Source organism: Garra rufa, chromosome 3, assembly GCF_049309525.1.
Source record: "Garra rufa chromosome 3, GarRuf1.0, whole genome shotgun sequence".
NCBI lineage: Eukaryota > Metazoa > Chordata > Actinopteri > Cypriniformes > Cyprinidae > Garra > Garra rufa.
This window is the reverse complement of record NC_133363.1, coordinates 61,026,922-61,046,205: the sequence shown is the minus strand read 5'-3', so window position 1 is coordinate 61,046,205 and position 19,284 is coordinate 61,026,922. Positions and strand designations below refer to the sequence as shown.

Here is a 19,284-nt window from a genome sequence, read left to right as displayed (position 1 = left end):
CTTCTTTAAATATTTATTATTATTTTATAAATAATTTATTTTGTTTCCAAAAGTGCAAGTTATTTATTTTCACTAATTTAAGAAAAATGTGACTTTTCATTTTAAGCAATGTGTGCTTTAATTTCAGTTGTTCAACACTGATGTTCAATAAATAATCATAGATAGTAGATAGTGTGTGCACCCTTCATTCAAAAATCTCTCACTTGTAATATGTGCGCATATTTACTGTACAAAACTTGTCAGTGAACTATGAGGGCAAAAAAATAAATATTATTTAAATATAATTAAATATAATTTTATTAATGAATAAAATAATCGTTCATTAATCGTAATCGGGTTAAAATGTTCAATTAATCGAGATTTTGATTTTAGGCCAAATCGCCCAGCCCTAGTATGTTAAGCATTTACAAAAACTGTTTATAACTGGCATTACTTATTTGAAAAAGTAATTTAGATATTTTCTTGTCAAATGAAAAGTAATGCGTAAATAGTAAAAATGAATATTATTACGTAACTTGTGTTACTTGTAATGCGTTACCCCCCAACACTGAACTGCATTTATTAAATTAAGTTCTAAATCAAAAAATGGGTAACAAATTGCTTCCTTGCATTCTCTTTCTTACATTCTGTTCTGGATTGACTATAATCATAATGCAAAAACTAGAACTTGATATCATTATTTCTAACAAGGAAATATCTAAACTTGACAAACAGTACTCTTTGAGAATGTCAAAAAAAAAAAGTGTCTGGTCACTTTTGATCATGAAGACCATGAGTGTGACTCCCAAATGAGGAGCGTACAAGGGTTAATGCATAAAAAACTCAGCCTAATAACATAAAGCATATAGATAAAGAAAAAAAGTATTTAATTATCATGTAGCATGTTATGTGTGTTAGGCAGAGATTGGCAAACTATGTCAATCATATCGTATTTTATTGTTTTTATTGTATTCTCTCCTAATTAATTATTGTGATTGTTTTGTACGGTGACCTTGAGTGTTATAGAAGGCGCCTATAAATAAAATGTATTATAAATATTATTTAGAAGAGATTAAATATCACTCTGATTTTTCAATTATACAAACTAAGTATTCAAATTGATTCAATTAAAACAAAATAAACTAACATTATAAAACTGACATAAAGTCGTTTAAAACCAATTAGACACTTGCTCATGGGTTCACCAGATCTATTATCCTCTTGGATTTTTAGATAAATCTTTTTGTCTAAATAGTCTAAACCAGTGGTTTTCAATCCATTCAATTTATGTCTAAATGAGAAAGCACGCCATTAGATAAAAATAATTCTAAATGCACACAGTCCTTTTAGGTGGCAAACCAACAGTTTTCATTGGTGGATATTGTATTCGTAAAAATTTTGGGTACTATTTTTTAATCACAGTATATCTCAAACGAATGACATTTTAAAGGAATATAACAGTGTTTAACAGTGTTGGGTAAAACTACTAATGCATTTCAATATTGCGTTACTCCCTAAAAAAAAAATTACGTTAATTACTTTTGCTTTACTTTTTAAATTCTGGCCAGGGCTTGCTTGTTTGTTTTTAATATAAAGAGTTTAATTTTAGCAAATGTAAAAGCTCTTTCACTCCCCCCCAAAAAAAAGAAAAAAAAAAAAAAAAAAAAGAATAAGCCTCAGGCTGAGGGAAAGTAAATCCACATCTGTACAGTAGAATGTAGGAGAAAAAGGTTCAACACTCTTCAGCAAACAATAAATGAAAATAAAAAATCTATGAAGCACAAATGTTAGTTTATGTAAAGTCATTTTTGCTTATTAGTATGGTTAAACTGGATCATCAAAGGTCAGCAGCAAAGACTAATTACATAAAATACATACAAAGAGTAAATACATAAAGGATTTCTGTGTTATTTAACATTTTTAATTGGTGCAGGTTTGCATCATATTCCGAGTTTGCATTTTACTGTTTTAATTCATTTTGATGAATACTGAAGAGAGATTAATTAATGCATGTTCATATTTAGACTACAACTACAGTGACATCATGTTTACACAGCACACACAATGCCTTTGTACTTCAGATTTCTCTCAACATGGGGACAGGAGATTTGTCAGTCAATAAATGGGAAAACAACGTAACTGGCGGGACTTTTTTTTTAAAAGATATTTTCTTGTAAATGAAAAAGTAATACATTACTAGTTACTTGAAAAAAGTAATCTGATTATGTCACTTGCGTCACTTGGATTACTCTGATTTTTTAATCAGCTGTTTGGACTCTAATTCTGACGGCACCCATTCACTGCAGAGGAATCCATTGGTGAGCAAGTGATGTAAAGCTACATTTCTCCAAATCTGTTCTGATGAACAAACAAACTCATCTATATCTTGGATGGCCTGCTGGTGGGACTTTTTCAGCAAATGTACTTTTTAGGTGACCTATTCTTTCAAATAAGTATGATCTACAACAGGCTTTGGTTATGGTTTCAAAAAATATATATATATAGTGCAGATATAAATATCAGCCGATAGGTTGCGCTGATGCTCAAGTGCTGAACCAAAACACATTTTTAGTCAAGAGTGGTAATTACAAAGATACAGTCCTGATTTAATGTTTATACAGTTATGTATTAGAATAAATAATATAGTAAAAATAAATAATAATCTAACTGGCCTGTATGTTTGATGTTGAACAACAAATTTTTTTGACTGAGATTAACAAACCGATATAGTAATTGTTACTGTAATCACTTGTAATGTCTTCGTCACACTGAAAACATTAATACAGTAATAAAAGGACAGCAGAGACATTATACTGTATATATCAGTGTTATCCAGTGACTATAATGCTGACAAAATATCCATCAGCTCAGTATTTTGACCGTTTGTGTAGAAGCTTTCCCTGAGCATTTCAAAATAAATGAAACGTGATATCTAATATAGATGAGTTCATAACACTATTATAGGTTCAAGGCCTTATAAACTCTCTGTGTGTGTGTCTACAGCTCCTCTGGAGAGTTTATTATTTCTGTAGATGCTGCTGATGCCACCATGTAACCTTTTCCTGGAGGTATTCCAGCGGCAAGCGCTTTAGTCCAATCTTTAGTCTCCCGAAATGTCAGCAGGATTTCAAACACTGAAACACAACAGCACATGCTAATTATACATTCAATTTCATTACAGGATGAGGAGGATAATGATTGCAGTACACTCTTAAAAATAAAGGCCAAAGAAGAACCATTTTTTGTTCCACAAAGAACCATTCAGTCAAAGGTTTGTTAAAGAACCATCTCTTTCTTACCATTTTGTAATCTAAAGAACCTTCTTTCGCCACAAAAAACCTTTTGTGAAACAGAGAGGTTCTTCAGATTTTAAAGGTTCTTTATGGAACCATTTAGACTAAAAAGGTTCTTCTATGGCATCGTGAAGCACCTTTGTTTTCAAGAGTGTATGTAAAGGTTATCACCTTGGTTGATGGCCAATATTTTGGAGTGAAAGTTTTTGGGGTTTGGTCTCTTCACCATGTACTCGTCAATCGGGAGCCGGGCTGTTCGAACGCTGAGCTCTGTCGCCCTCGTATAGCTTATTTTCTTAAAGGATCCAGCATGAGATTGTGTTTAGTTTAACTGTTTCTCCACTATTAAATCTCTCATTAATACATCTTTAATAAATGATGATATGAACACAAGTATGAGTCTCACCTTTTGTATGGTTTCATCCACTAAACCTCCAAGGATGTAGACTTTATCTTCCTCCACGGACTCTAAAGCTAACAGGGAAACATAATAAACAGTTACGCAGAACTAAAATGAGATTAGGTATCGCAAGTTCAATATTGTCTCATTCACATTAATATTATCTAAACTTTACGACTTAACCTTAATATCACTCTCAATCAGTTTCACTTTTACATCTGACTAATTTATGATTGGAAGATGGTATTTAATGGGGGAAAATTACACAGATGTTGTTTACTAAAACTGTTTTTTGGTAACTGAATTAAAACTCAATTTAAATAGAATATAAATAACAGATGAAAAACTAACACTTGAAAATAAAAAAAAGTAAGACGACAAAGTAAAATTACTTAAACTGAAATAAAATAATATAAAAATATCAAGTTATAGAAAAAAACAACAAATAAAAGTGATTAAAACATTATTAAACACTATAAAAAATAATATTAAATATTAATATAAATATATCATATAATATAAATATTTCTAAATAAATATTATTGTTTTATATTTAATTAATATTTATTATAAATATGGCTGCAAAAAGGTGAAACATTTTCTGTACATTTCAGAAACTTTGGAAACTTTCCAGGATTTTTGGGAATCTTACAGGCATTTTTTGGAAACTTTCCAGAAAATTTCAACCCCTTTGCAACCCTAAATATTTAAATATTTTTTTTTAAAAATTAAAGTTAATATAAAAATTTGATAAAAATGCCACAGAGACAAACGTTTTTGCCATTTGAAACAGTTTGCACCAATTTCTCATGCACAATCAAACTAGGACCATGCACTATAAAAAGGCAATAGGGTGATTTTCGATTTCATGTTCACTTAATGCTTACTACAGTATAGAATATGTGCGATATGAACCTTCACTTGCGTCTGGGGTTAAATATATCACATCTTCTGAGGGAAACAGATGAAACCAGCTCTCCTCAGTCACATCAATCTGTGAGAAACAGATACACAATAACAAAACTCAGTACTGTACATATCTGTTTTTGAAATTTTTTAAATCAAGACTAGTTAATTCTTGCTAACCAGATAATTGATGAAGCCGTCATTCATTCGAACACATTCCTTATAGAGCAGACTGTCCTCTTTTAACTCTGTCAGAAAAATGCGGAATGGCTGTAAGGCTTTCTTGTTGCATCCATAGAGGCGCCTGATCTGACATGCAAGACGGCTGATTTCCTGTGAGAAAAAAAGCATGAATAAATAAAACTCTCACCCTATTTATCAAGCAAGCAGGGTCAGGTATCAACCTGTCAGACTTCCGCGTCTAAATCATGTTGTGTTTGTTTAGTAAATCTCACTTTGGGAGAAAGGCAGTCAGTCATGCTGAGATCAACACACAGGCGCTGTCCTGCTCCTCTGGCCTCCTCTAGTCTCTCTTTGGTAATCGCTTTAATGACACGTTTACTGAGCTGCGGCTCAGTCACACCTGCAAGATAGACATCTAATCAGTTAGAAAGCAGTTTTGCTTCCAGAATGTAATACAATATACATTACTGTTCAAAAATTTGGAGTCATTTGGGGTCACCAAAGAGGCATTTACTTTATTTACTCCTGTCATCCGATCGTGGATGCATCTCTATATTAGTGCTACTGGATCTTAGTGCTGCGTTTGACACCATTGACCACAATATTCTTTTAAATAGACTTGAAAATTATGTTGGCATTAGGGGTAGTGCACTGGCTTGGTTCGAATCGTACTTATCTGACCGCCATCAATTCGTAGCAGTGAATGACGAGGTATCATATCAATCACAAGTGCAGTATGGAGTACCTCAGAGTCCAAAATGCAGCAGCTAGAGTTCTTACTAGAACCAGAAAGTATGACCATATTAGCCCGGTTCTGTCAGCACTGCACTGGCTCCCTATTAAACATCGTATAGATTTTAAAATCTAGCTAATTACTTATAAAGCCCTGAATGGTTTAGCTCCTCAGTACTTGAGCGAACTCTTATCATATTATAGTCCCTCACGTCCGCTGCGTTCTCAAAATTCTGGCAATTTGATAGTACCTAGAATATCAAAATCAGATCTTTTTCACGTTTAGCACCCAAACTCTGGAACAATCTACCTAACACTGTTCGGGAGGCAGACACACTCACAGACCCATTTCTTTAACCTGGCCTACACTTAATAAATTTCATAATCCAAATCCGTTAAAGGATTGTTAGGCTGCATTATTTAGGTCAACCGGAACCAGGGACACTTCCTATAACACCTGATGTACTCGTTGCATCAGAAGAAGAATGGCATCTACGCTAATATTAGTATCTTTCCTTCTTATTCCGAGGTCACCGCAGCCACCTGTATCCAGATCAGACGGTCACTGCAGTCTCCCGGATCTAGTCCGTGCCCATCAGCACCCAGAGATATCCTCTACAGCCCTGAATGTCAGCAGAGACCACATCAAAGACAGATCATCAGTGAAGACCTCATCACCTAGACGGCCATTGACGCAAGACAGCGAAAACAAGATGAGTCCTCTCCAATCTGATTTTGTGGCAACTTGGAACTCTTGCATCTACATTAATATTAGTTTGTTTGTTTCTTATTCCCAGGTCACCATAGCCACCAGATCCAGTCCGTATCCAGATCAGATGGTCACTGCAGTCCCCCGGATCCAGTCCAAACCAAGAGCAGATGGTGGATCAACACCTACAGCCGAATGTCAGCGGATATCGTGTCAACTAGATGAGCCCCAGAGACAGATCATCAAGAAAGAACTCCTACCCTAAACGGCCACCGACACAAGGCCATGGGAACCAGATGAGTCCTCCCCAATTTGACTTTGTTGCAATATGGACCTCTTGCATTATTATTGACATTTTACTTTATTATTTTAATACTGTAAGGTTGCTTTGACACAACTTGTATTGTAAAAAGCGCTGTATAAATAATCTTAACTTGACTTGACATTATAATAGAAGTCGACCGATGTACCGATTATCGGCAAAAATCCATACCGATAGTTTTTCCGGGTTGCGTCCATTGCTGAAGCGGTTGCATGCTGAACAGAGCGGGATTTAAAACATCGACAACGAACCATAATGCATGTTTTCATATCACTATTTAGTAATTACTTTGTTGACTAGATGCTGCATTAGTAGAGAAAGGACAGCATATATCAAGAGATATATACAGGTATGTGCCAAAAAAGTTGAATATCGAGGGTCCATTTATTTCAATAATTTGTTTCAAAAAGTGAAACTTGTATGTTATATTAGTTCACTACACACAAAGTGAAATATTTCAAGCCTTCATTTGTTTCAATTTGAATAATTATGGATTACAGATAAAAAAAACAAATCCAATATTTCACAAAATTAGAATATCATGACAAAGTTCAACATTGTAGGCTCCCTGTGTCCCAATCTAGTTAGCTAATTAACTCAAAACAACTGCAAAGGTTTCCTCAGCCTTTAAATTGCCTCAGTCTGGCTTAGTAGGCTTCAGAATCATGGAGAACACTGCTGACTTGACGGTTGTGCAGAAGACCATCATTGACACCCTCCATAAGGAGGAAAAGTCTCAAAAGGCAATTGAAAAAAAAAGCTGGATGCTCACAGAGCGCAGTATCGATGTATATTAACAGAGCGTTAAGAGGAAGGGAAAAATGTGGCCGGAAAAGGTGCACAAGTGACAGGGATGACCCTAGCCTTGAGAGGATTGTCAAGCAAGGGCAGTTCAGAAATCTGGGGGAGCTTCATGAGGAGTGGACTGAGGCTAATGTCAGTGCATCAAGAACCTCCACATACAGACATCTGCATGACATGGACTACAGCTGAAGAAGTCCATGCGTCAAGCCACTCCTGAACCAAAAACAACGTCAGAAGCATCTGTGCTGGGCTAAGGAGAAAAAGTACTGGTCTGTTGCCCAGTGGTCCCAAGTCCTGTTTTCAGATGAAAGCAAATTTAGCATTTCATTTGGAAATCAAGGTCCCAGAGTCTGGAGGAAGACTGGAGAGGCACAAAAGTCAAGCTGCTTAAAGTCCAGTGTAGAGTTTCCACAGTCAGTGATGGTTTGGGGAGCATGTCATCTGCTGGTGTGGGTCCATTGTCTCCCACAGTCAACGCAGCTGTCTACCAGGAAATTTTAGAGCACTTCATGCTTCCTGCTGCCGACAAGCATTTTGGAGATGATGATTTTATTTTTCAGCAGGATTTGGCACCTGCCCACAAAGCCAAAACTACCAGTACCTGGTTTAATAGCCATGGAATAACTGTACTTGATTGGCTGGCAAACTCGCCTGACTTAAACCCCATTGAAAATCTATGGGGTATTGTTCAAAGGAAGATGAGGAAACAGAGACCCCGAAATGCAGACGAGCTGAAGGCCAATATCAAAGCAACTTGGGCTACTATAACACCTCAACTGTGTCAAAGGCTCATCACCTCCTTGCCACGCCGCCTTGATGCTGGAATTAGTGCAAAAGGAGGCCCAACAAAGTACTGAGGACATAATACAGTACATTTAACACACTTTTCAGAAGACCAACATGTGTTTAAGATCCTTTTTTATTAGTCACATGAAATATTCTAATTTTGTGAAATACTGAATTTGGTTTTTTTTTTGTCTTTAATCCATAATCTTCAAAATTAAACAAATAAAGGCTTGAAATATTTCACGTTGTGTGTAGTGAACAAATATAACATACAAGTTTCACTATTTGAAACAAATTATTGAAATAAATGGACTTTCCCTCGATATTCAAATTTTTTGGCACATTCCTGTATAATAATAAAGTGACCAAAACACGTAAGTTCAACCCAAATGTTTAATGTAATGATTCTTACTATCTATTTGCATTTGTTTAAATCGAATCACATTTATGCATTTGTTAGCCAGCAAGTTGCATATTTAAAGCCATTGACGTGAGAAAGCAATCTGTGCTCATTCAGCCGACAGAAATTCTGTCGCATCACAAAGCGCCAATCACACAGTTTTACATTAAATATATCATATGTGTCCCAAATTGATGTAAATAAGACTTCACCCTGGGCTGGAAGATTACGGTATTGTGCTTTTTTTTTTTTTTGTAGCAAAATGCTTTCTTGCTGTGGCTCTAATAAAGTCTGTATGTTTCATGTAGAGAGCACGCTTTCTCTTTCCGTTTGCTCGGTTTTAAACACCAAACTCATCTATGCCTCTTTTTGATAATTCTTGTGTGAGAGACAGAGAGAGAAAGAGAAATAACTGATACGCGTTCTTCTGGACGCGGTGCTGCACTTTTGCCTAGTGTGTGTGTGACTAAAATTGTTCATTTTGATAGATATTCAGCTAAAATGTGAGAGTATACGTATAATATCCATATGATGTAATTTCAATACTACGGCTTTTATGTAGATGTTTATAGATGGCCATCTTTAGCTGGACTGTTGATATGAAATGGTAAAACCTCACAATAAGAGTCCATTTGTAGCATTAACTAAGATTGATGAAAGCCGTAGAGTATAAGTATTGTTCCTTGTTAGTGTTAATTTCAACATTTACTGAATTTTAAATGTTTAGGTTGCTTGTGCTAACATTAATGAACTATGAACTACTTTAATGATCAATATATAATTAATAAATAATACATTTATTCTTTTACAAATGGTTTAGTCCGCTTTTTTAACATAGTACACCACTACATACAGTACCCATTTTTAAAATCGGTCAGTGTGGTACAACCTAGCTTTCGGTATCGGCATCTGTAAAATCCAATATCGGTTGACCTCTACTTTATAATACAGTATAAACAGTAAAATATTATTACAATTTAAAACAATGGTTTTCTATTCAAAATATTAGGGGTGTAACGATACACCAAAGGCACGATTCGGTTCGGTTCACGGTTTTGGAGCCACGGTTCGGTTCGGTTCGGTTCTGTTTCTGTTTGCTGTGGGGTTAGGGTTGATGTCAACTTAACAGCAATGCTAAGGAACAATAGATTCACTTAATAACAAGAACAACTAAACTTTTTCTTTATTAACTCTGCCAACCCATCTTAGTACAGTCAGGATACCTGAGTAAGTTAGTGAAAATTAGACATTCACTTGTCCAAGTTAAAAATTTACTTGTCCAGGGCAAAAAAATGCCTTTTTTGCTGTAAATTAATCCATTCTGAAGCAATAGTCTCATCACTACTCTATAAGGTCTTACTTTAATCTGAATATTTGTGATATTTGCCTTAAATTGATTTCTAGTACACTTTTTAACTTTATTTTCCTAACCTTACTAACTGCATGTGTCATCATTCACATCAAATTCTTAAATTTTATCAATACATCAAATTAGAATAATTAGACTCTGTATGGTTGCACAAATTAAATCAGTATCAACATCTTTCCATTGCACAGGAAAAACCGGACCTGCAATGAAATTGACATTTAACTGTATTTACTTAGACTGTTTAATGAAGATAAGAGGTTCCAAAAAATGCATTTACACAGTAAAATTGCAAATACAATAATGTAATACGATTAATGTTATACAAAAATATTGGAAAAATGCAATACCTTTAAATATAAAATCGAACCACCAATAGATGGCAGTAGTCACTGTCTTAATGAGCGAGTCACGGATTCAACCATAGATGGATTCAACCAGTTCGTTCACTGACTCCATTCATTAAAAAAAAAAGCTAAATCATTCAGTACTGAAACACCGCTGTGTTGCTCGGAGATTCACGGAGGTTCTGCTGTTGCTTAGAACTATTTTCGTTTGCAAAAATGGTTAATGATGTGTCTAAAATGTAAGTCAGTTAATATTAACTACTAGTTTATTGAACTACTGTTGTATAATATCAATGTCACTCACGTTTGCAATCATAATGTGCTTTCCTACCGCAGTATGTTTGTTCATGCTTGTTTCTTTGTGTATACTGTTGACTTGAGCCTGTTAGTGTTGATTTTCTGTGAGTCAGATAGCCTGCATGAGCTCCGTTTTCAGTCATCCTAAGTAATAAAATCAGAATTATGCTCACCAAAGTTTCGTTGCTGCGCTAGTTATTGTTTGTACTTGATGTTTTAATCAGGCTACTTGTCCGGTCGGGCAAGTAAAATCCCCTTTCACAAAATCCACTGGTCCCGGACTAGCGTTAATGTCCCTTAGTAGTAACCGAGTGTGATGATCGCTCACTCAAGTCACATGACATGACAGGCACTTGGAAAATACTAACTTTAGAATATAATATTTAGAACAAAATTTAGAACAAAAGCTCATCATTACTAATACAATTTAATCAAAATGTGATAAAATAAAGATGTGTTTAAATTGGTTAAATTAGTTAGGGACAAGTGACGTCAACCCCAAAAATGGGCAGCAGGGGGCGTGAGAGTACCGCGGTACGCCACGAGAGTTTCGCGATACGTATCGTGGTTGGTGTATCGCGATATTTCGGTTCGGTTTGTAATATCGTTACACCCCTACAAAATATATATGCTAAGATGTAGTAAAATTTTAGCATCATTACTCCAGTCTTCAGTGTCACATGATTCTTCAGAAATCACTCTAATGTGCTGATTTGCTGCTCAAAAAACATTTCTTATTATCAATGTTGAAAAAAAAGCTGTGTTGCTTCATATTTTTGTGGAAACTGTGATACGTCTTTCTTTCCCTAGAATTTCTTGATGAATAGCCAGTTCAAAAGAAAAGCATCTTTTGCAACATCAAAATGTCTTAAATGCCACTTTTGTTCAATTCAATGCTTCCCTGCTGAATAAAAGTATTACAAACAGCACTCTAATCGAGTGTTTATGCATTAAAGGATTGGTTCAGAATAAAAATTTCCCTAGAATTTACTTACCCCCATGTTATCCAAGATGACAAGTTTTTCATAATATGTGAGGCTGAGTTATTGCAAGAGAAGCATTTGTGGTTAAAAAGTATATACTTTTTTTTTTTTTTTTTTTATAAATGATATATCATTTCAGTAGTTAAGACCCGTATTCCTCGGCTGGGATTGTGTAGAGCCCTTTGAAGCTTCATTGAAACTGTAATTTGGACTACTGAAGTCCACTATATAGAGAAAAATCCTGGAATGTTTTCCTCAAAAACCTTAATTTCTTTTCAGCTGAAGAAAGAAAGACATGAACATCTTGGATGAAATGGGGGAGAGTAAATTATAGGGAAATTTATATTCTGAAGTAATCCTTTAATGCATAAACACTAATTTATACTGTGAAAAAAAGAGATTTTTTTTAATCTGGAAGTGAAGTAATCTTTTAAAATATATAACTGCCTTATAATAAGTTTACAAGAACAATATTTACAATGCTTATAGCATTATACACTGCTGCTCAAAAGTTTTTTTTATCAAAAATACAGAAAAAAGGAATATTTTGAAATATTATTGTAATTCAAAATAACATTTTTAATTTATTTTAATATACTTTAAACTATCATTTATTTCTGTGATGCAAAGCTGAATTTTCATCAGCCATTACTCCAGTCTTCAGTGTCACATGATCCTTTAGAAATCATATACTTATTTATTACTTTTATTATCGATGTTAATATTTTTTGGAACCTGTGATACTTTTTTACAGGATTCTTTGATAAATAAAAAGTTGAAAGAGCACAGCATTTATTCTAAACAGAAATATTTCCAAATAATTAAGTCTTTACTATCACTTTTTATCAATTTAACACATCTTTGCTGAATTCAAGTATTAGTTTCTTTCAAAGAGAGAATTTACTGACCCCAAACTTGAAGGTGTTTACTGTTACAAAAGTTTTCTAGATTAAATAAATCCTGTTCTTTTTAACGTTTTATTTATCAAAGAATCCTGAAAAAAGTATCACAGGTAAAAAAAAAAAAAAAAGGCAGTACAACAGTTTCCAATACTAATAATAAATCAGCATATTAGAATGATATCTGAAGGATCATGTGACACTAAATACTGAAGTAATGATGCTGAAAATTAAGTTTTGCATCACAGGAATAAATTAAATTTTAAAGTATATTACATTAGAAAATCACTATTTTAAATTGCATTAACATGTATTATTTAATATACTTTTAACCAATTAACACAGCCTTGATGAGCAGAAAAATGCATCCTTTAAAAAGCATTAAAAATCTTACTGATCCCAAACTTTTGAGCAGCACTGTAAATACCTTTATCATCATTAATATCTATAATAATATTCATATTTATATATTTGAATAAAATAATAATAATAATAAATAAAATAAACATAAAATGTTAAAAATTCAAGTTTAATATAGCTAGTATGAATGGGACATGAACAGGTACTTCACTGTAACATTCATTAAAAGCCAGATCACCTTTGTTTTGTCTGTTCAGCTTCTTTCTTTCCTTCTCCTCCTTTCTTTTGCTTTTTTTCGCCTCCAGTCTCCTCTCCCAGTTTCGCTGCTTGCGCATGACATTCTTCTGCAGAAGCAGTAAAACAGGTGACACTGGGTAATTAAATTATTTCCGTGTTATGACTCAGTATCAGCCTCAAACTCTCCTTACCGAGCAAGCGGTCTCCTCTCGGTCACCCACGGACTCGAGCTCCACCTCGATGCGGAGGAACTGCAATAAATCTGCGGGGTCGTTTACTTTTGACACACTTTCTGGACAGATGTCTTCTTCCATTTGGTTTTATGTCTGATGTTAGATAAATGACTAGTACTCACAAATCACAGAAACATTTTCATATATAAATGTATGTCACGATAAAATAAGGATCATGGATAACTGTTACTGACAAAGTGAAAGTACGTTTTACCTAACGCTGCTAAAGATGGTCTCCTTCGACAAACTGAAAAAAAGGACGCAAAGAACAACCGATATTTCTTAGATTTTTAAACGTATATGAATACAACCACCGTAAAAACGGTTTATAAAACTCTAGTAAACAGCACAGTGCAGCTAACATTTAAGTGAATCTCCGCAACTTGGGCGCACTGTGATGACGCAACGACCACGCTGTCGCTGCTTGTAAAACGTCTAATTATTGATGGTAAAAAATGTAAAGATACAATTGTATTTGCTGAAGAGTTAAAGTTGAGCGAAAAGTGAATTTATATACACTGTAGGTGTGTATGTATATGTGTGTATATGTATGTGTATATATATATGTATTTATCTTTTTTTTTGTCAAATTGTATCTTTGCATACTTGCATCTAAACTGTAAAATGTAAACCTTTTATTTATTTATTTATTTTTGTTATTTTTTTATTTTATTTTGTTTGATGTCGTGTTATATTTGTATATATCTTTGTTGTAGTTTGTTAATAATAATAATAAAAAAACGTCTAATTATGAACACTACGGTGTTTTTGAAAAACAAATGAAATACCAAAAATAATTAGATATATTGAGGAATTCACTGCTGTATCAGGCCTTAAAATGAACTTAGATAAATCTGTATTATTTCCCCTTTATAATTGCTACTTTACAGAAATAGAGAATATTCCAGTTAAACATAAACTAACATATTTGGGTGTAATAATTTGTAAAAATGAAAAACAAAGAAGTCAGTTCAATTTTAAGCCAAATAGAAAACTTAAAAGAAATTTAATTTGTGGTTAATGCGGGACCTCTCAATATTTGGAAGGGTAGGCCTATTATTGTCCAAGGCGGAAGGTATATCTAGATCGGTGTATACGTCATTGTCATTAGACGTACCTCCTAAGGTTATCAAAGATCTAGATCAAATTCTTTATAACTTTATTTGGAGGAAAAAAACACATTATTTAAAAAAGGAGGTAATTTGTAATCCTAAAGAGCAAGGGGGTCTGGAGGTCTTGGATTATAATACTCTTAATGACACTTTTAAAATTAAATGTTAATAGAGTTTTTGAAGAATAGAGAAAGTCCAAGGAATGTATTTCCTAATTATATATTTAACACTCTGGGAGGCATAGATTTTTTGTTAAGATTTCATTTTTCTGTTGACAAAATTCCTGTTAAATTGGCTGGTTTTTACAGACAAGCCCTGCTAGCATGGAAATTGGTGCACAAATTTTCACCCCACAACTATTTCATATGGAATAACAAAAATATATTATTTAAAAACACATCTTTATTCTATCATACTTGGTTCAATGAAGGTATTCTTTTAGTAAGAAAGTTATTTAATTCTCATGGATACTTGTCATATACTGAATTTCTTCAAAAATTCCAATTACCAATTAAACCAAGAGAATTTGCTATTGTTATTGACGCAATTCCAAAGAGTGTGACGGTACTTTAAAAAAAAACTCTATTTCAGAAGGAATCAGCATGGATTCATTGGAAATGTTGATGTTTTAAAACAACAGTGTAGTAATAAGATTATAATCGCTGCTAAAAAAACAGCATATGCTGGTTAGGTATGCTTTGGTGCTGGGATGCTGGTTTTAGCTGGTTTATGCTGGTCTTTTGCTGGTTTATGTTGGTCCTTATCTGGTTTATGCTGGTCATGTAACCAGCAAAGGACCTTTGCTGGTTTATACTGGTCCTTTGCTGGGTTATGCTGGTCCTTTGCTGGGTTATGCTGGTCCTTTGCTGGGTTATGCTGGTCCTTTGCTGGGTTATGCTGGTCCTTTGCTGGGTTATGCTGGCCCTTTGCTGGGTTATGCTGGGTTATGCTGGTCCTTTGCTGGGTTATGCTGGTCCTTTGCTGGGTTATGCTGGTCCTTTGCTGGTTTATGCTGGTCCTTTGCTGGTTTATGCTGGTCCTTTGCTGGTTTACTGGCCCTTTGCTGGTTTATGCTGGCCCTTTGCTGGGTTATGCTGGCCCTTTGCTGGGTTATGCTGGTCCTTTGCTGGGTTATGCTGGTCCTTTGCTGGGTTATGCTGGTCCTTTGCTGGTTTATGCTGGTCCTTTGCTGGTTTATACTGGTCCTTTGCTGGGTTATGCTGGTCCTTTGCTGGTTTATGCTGGTCCTTTGCTGGGTTATGCTGGTCCTTTGCTGGGTTATGCTGGCCCTTTGCTGGGTTATGCTGGGTTATGCTGGTCCTTTGCTGGGTTATGCTGGTCCTTTGCTGGGTTATGCTGGTCCTTTGCTGGTTTATGCTGGTCCTTTGCTGGTTTATGCTGGTCCTTTGCTGGTTTACTGGCCCTTTGCTGGTTTATGCTGGCCCTTTGCTGGGTTATGCTGGCCCTTTGCTGGGTTATGCTGGTCCTTTGCTGGGTTATGCTGGTCCTTTGCTGGGTTATGCTGGTCCTTTGCTGGTTTATGCTGGTCCTTTGCTGGTTTATGCTGGTCCTTTGCTGGGTTATGCTGGTCCTTTGCTGGGTTATGCTGGTCCTTTGCTGGTTTATGCTGGTTCTTTGCTGGGTTATGCTGGTCCTTTGCTGCTTTATGCTGGCCCTTTGCTGGGTTATGCTGGCCCTTTGCTGGGTTATGCTGGTCCTTTGCTGGGTTATGCTGGGTTATGCTGGTCCTTTGCTGGGTTATGCTGGTCCTTTGCTGGTTTATGCTGGTCCTTTGCTGGGTTATGCTGGTCCTTTGCTGGGTTATGCTGGGTTATGCTGGTCCTTTGCTGGGTTATGCTGGTCCTTTGCTGGTTTATGCTGGCCCTTTGCTGGGTTATGCTGGCCCTTTGCTGGGTTATGCTGGTCCTTTGCTGGGTTATGCTGGTCCTTTGCTGGTTTATGCTGGTCCTTTGCTGGGTTATGCTGGTCCTTTGCTGGGTTATGCTGGTCCTTTGCTGGTTTATGCTGGCCCTTTGCTGGGTTATGCTGGCCCTTTGCTGGGTTATGCTGGTCCTTTGCTGGGTTATGCTGGTCCTTTGCTGGTTTATGCTGGCCCTTTGCTGGGTTATGCTGGCCCTTTGCTGGGTTATGCTGGTCCTTTGCTGGTTTATGCTGGCCCTTTGCTGGGTTATGCTGGTCCTTTGCTGGTTTATGCTGGTCCTTTGCTGGTTTATACTGGCCCTTTGCTGGGTTAAGCTGGTCCTTTGCTGGGTTATGCTGGTCCTTTGCTGGTTTATGCTGGTCCTTTGCTGGTTTATGCTGGTCCTTTGCTGGTTTATGCTGGTCCTTTGCTGGGTTATGCTGGTCCTTTGCTGGTTTATGCTGGTCCTTTGCTGGTTTATGCTGGTCCTTTGCTGGTTTATGCTGGTCCTTTGCTGGTTTATGCTGGTCCTTTGCTGGGTTAAGCTGGTCCTTTGCTGGGTTATGCTGGTCCTTTGCTGGGTTATGCTGGTCATTTGCTGGGTTATGCTGGTCCTTTGCTGGGTTATGCTGGTCATTTGCTGGTTTATGCTGGTCCTTTGCTGGGTTATGCTGGTCCTTTGCTGGGTTATGCTGGTCATTTGCTGGTTTATGCTGGTCCTTTGCTGGGTTATGCTGGTCCTTTGCTGGGTTATGCTGGTCATTTGCTGGTTTATGCTGGTCCTTTGCTGGGTTATGCTGGTCATTTGCTGGGTTATGCTGGTCCTTTGCTGGGTTATGCTGGTCCTTTGCTGGGTTATGCTGGTCCTTTGCTGGGTTATGCTGGTCCTTTGCTGGGTTATGCTGGTCATTTGCTGGGTTATGCTGGTCATTTGCTGGGTTATGCTGGTCCATTGCTGGTTTATGCTGGTCCTTTGCTGGTTTATGCTGGTCCTTTGCTGGTTTATGCTGGTCCTTTGCTGGGTTATGCTGGTCCTTTGCTGGTTTATGCTGGTCCTTTGCTGGGTTAAGCTGGTCCTTTGCTGGGTTATGCTGGTCCTTTGCTGGGTTATGCTGGTCATTTACTGGTTTATGCTGGCCCTTTGCTGGTTTATGCTGGCCCTTTGCTGGTTTATGCTGGCCCTTTGCTGGTTTATACCAGCATAAACCAGCAAAGGACCAGCATAACCCAGTTAATTTGATATGAATATGTAATACCTCTTGTTCTTGTGGCATTGAATAAAATAAACAAAAAACGTGTTATTAAAAAAATGTTTACAGTTGATGGTATCGAAATATTTTTTTCCTCTTATAATAATTAAAATATTAAACAAATTTTGCAATCCAAACATAAAATCACCCCTAGAGGTAAATTCTTTTGGAATGCAAAAATGTCTGATATTAATTGGAAAACGATCTGGTCAAATCCATAAAAATTTTGTATATTGAACAAAGTTAAAGAGGTGCATTTCAAAACCCTTTACAAAACTTACCCATGTAAAGCTCTTTCTCAATTCATGGACATTGATAATACCTGCAGTTTTTGTAACACACATGTGCAAGACTTGTGTCATTCGTTTTATAATTGTGATTCGTTTTTTAGTTTTTGGTCTGATGTTAGTGCCTTTCTATCTCTGCAAAGAAATGTTAATTATATGCTATCTTTAAAAGATGTTATTGTTAAGATGTTGTTACAGTTTTGCAAGGTAAATATTAGATTCATAAACAGAAATTAGCTAAATGCATACCAAAGTGTAATTTATTTCTATCAGAAAAGGAAGTTTTGATTTAATAACAAAAAGAATGACATATTGTTACATTTCATGGAGGATTTTTTTTCTGGTTATGCTCCCCTGCTGCAACATTTGTCTTAAGGGAAAAGGAAGAAAATTTGAAGTAACTTTGAACTTGTAAAAAGGCTTTTATATTTGCCAAAAATAGAACTTTTTATTTTAAAAACAAACAATCAAGCCCTGCCCAGATTTAAAAAGTAACATAACCAGTGTTGGGGAAATTTACTTTTTAAAATAATGCATTATAATATTGAGTTACTCCCCTAAAAAAAGTAACTTATTACATTAGTTACTAAATACTTTTTATGAAAAGTAATACGTTACTTTTGCATTACTTTTTAAATCTGGGCAGAGCTTGCATTTTTTTTTTTTTTTTGTCAAATGTAAAAGCCTTTTCACACAAAAGGCTTAGAGAAAAGTAAATTCACATCTGTACAGTAGACCGCAGAAGAAAAAATGTCAACCCAATAAAAAAGGGAAAACAAATGTTAGATTATCTTAAGTATTTTTGCTTATTAGTATGGATGAATTGGATCATCGAAGGTTGGCAGCAAAGACATCAGTTAATAAAATGGGATTAAATACATAAAGGATATTTGTATTATTTCACATATTTAATTATTGCAGGTTTGTGTTGAATTTCACTGCTTTTATTCATTTAGATGAATACTGTATCTGTTTTTTCAGTGAGTGAGATGAATTAATGCACGTTCACATTTATCCTAGAACTAAAGTAACATCTTACTTACAATTTCTCTCAACATGGGGACAGGAGAGCTTTTAATCAATAAATGGGGAGAAAAAGTAACTGGCGTTACTTATTTGAAAAAGTAACTCAGATATTTTCTTGTCAATTAAAAAGTAATGCGTTACTTTCCTAGTTACTTGGAAAAAGTAATATTACGTTACTTGCGTCGCTTGTAATGCTTTATCCCCAACACTGATTATAACATAAAGGCGTTAAAGTGCAAACCCCTAATAAAAAAATTCCTGACAGGGTTGTTGAGTTTAGAGACATTTATGATAATTATGATAAGTGCCTTTATTGAGAAATCGCAGTGTCTGTGTGTGACAAAGGAAGTTTTTATCTGTTTGATTGTTTGAAAGAAACCCTCATTCACACCAACCAGCATAACTACAAACCAGCATCAAATGAGTGTCACCCATTCATACAGGAAGCTCTT

At 35.5% G+C, this 19,284-nt stretch overlaps 1 protein-coding gene across 2 annotated transcripts; it reads right to left on the bottom strand.

Moving 5' to 3' along the window:
- Positions 1–1,878: 1,878 nt before the first annotated feature.
- trmt10b (tRNA methyltransferase 10B) lies at positions 1,879–13,610 on the bottom strand. Of its 2 annotated transcripts, XM_073837417.1 has the most exons (9): positions 13,451–13,610; positions 13,195–13,329; positions 13,005–13,110; positions 5,034–5,161; positions 4,759–4,911; positions 4,588–4,666; positions 3,679–3,746; positions 3,444–3,567; positions 1,879–3,113 (listed from the first exon to the last, which is right to left on the bottom strand). In XM_073837417.1, exons 2-9 carry the CDS (start codon positions 13,315–13,317, stop codon positions 2,977–2,979), a joined length of 918 nt encoding a protein of 305 aa, XP_073693518.1. In that variant the 5' UTR covers positions 13,318–13,329; positions 13,451–13,610; the 3' UTR covers positions 1,879–2,976. The 2 variants fall into 2 exon arrangements, with proteins under 2 accessions (XP_073693518.1, XP_073693517.1); XM_073837416.1 differs by having other exon boundaries at positions 13,195–13,610.
- Between the last annotated feature and the right edge of the window lie 5,674 nt (positions 13,611–19,284).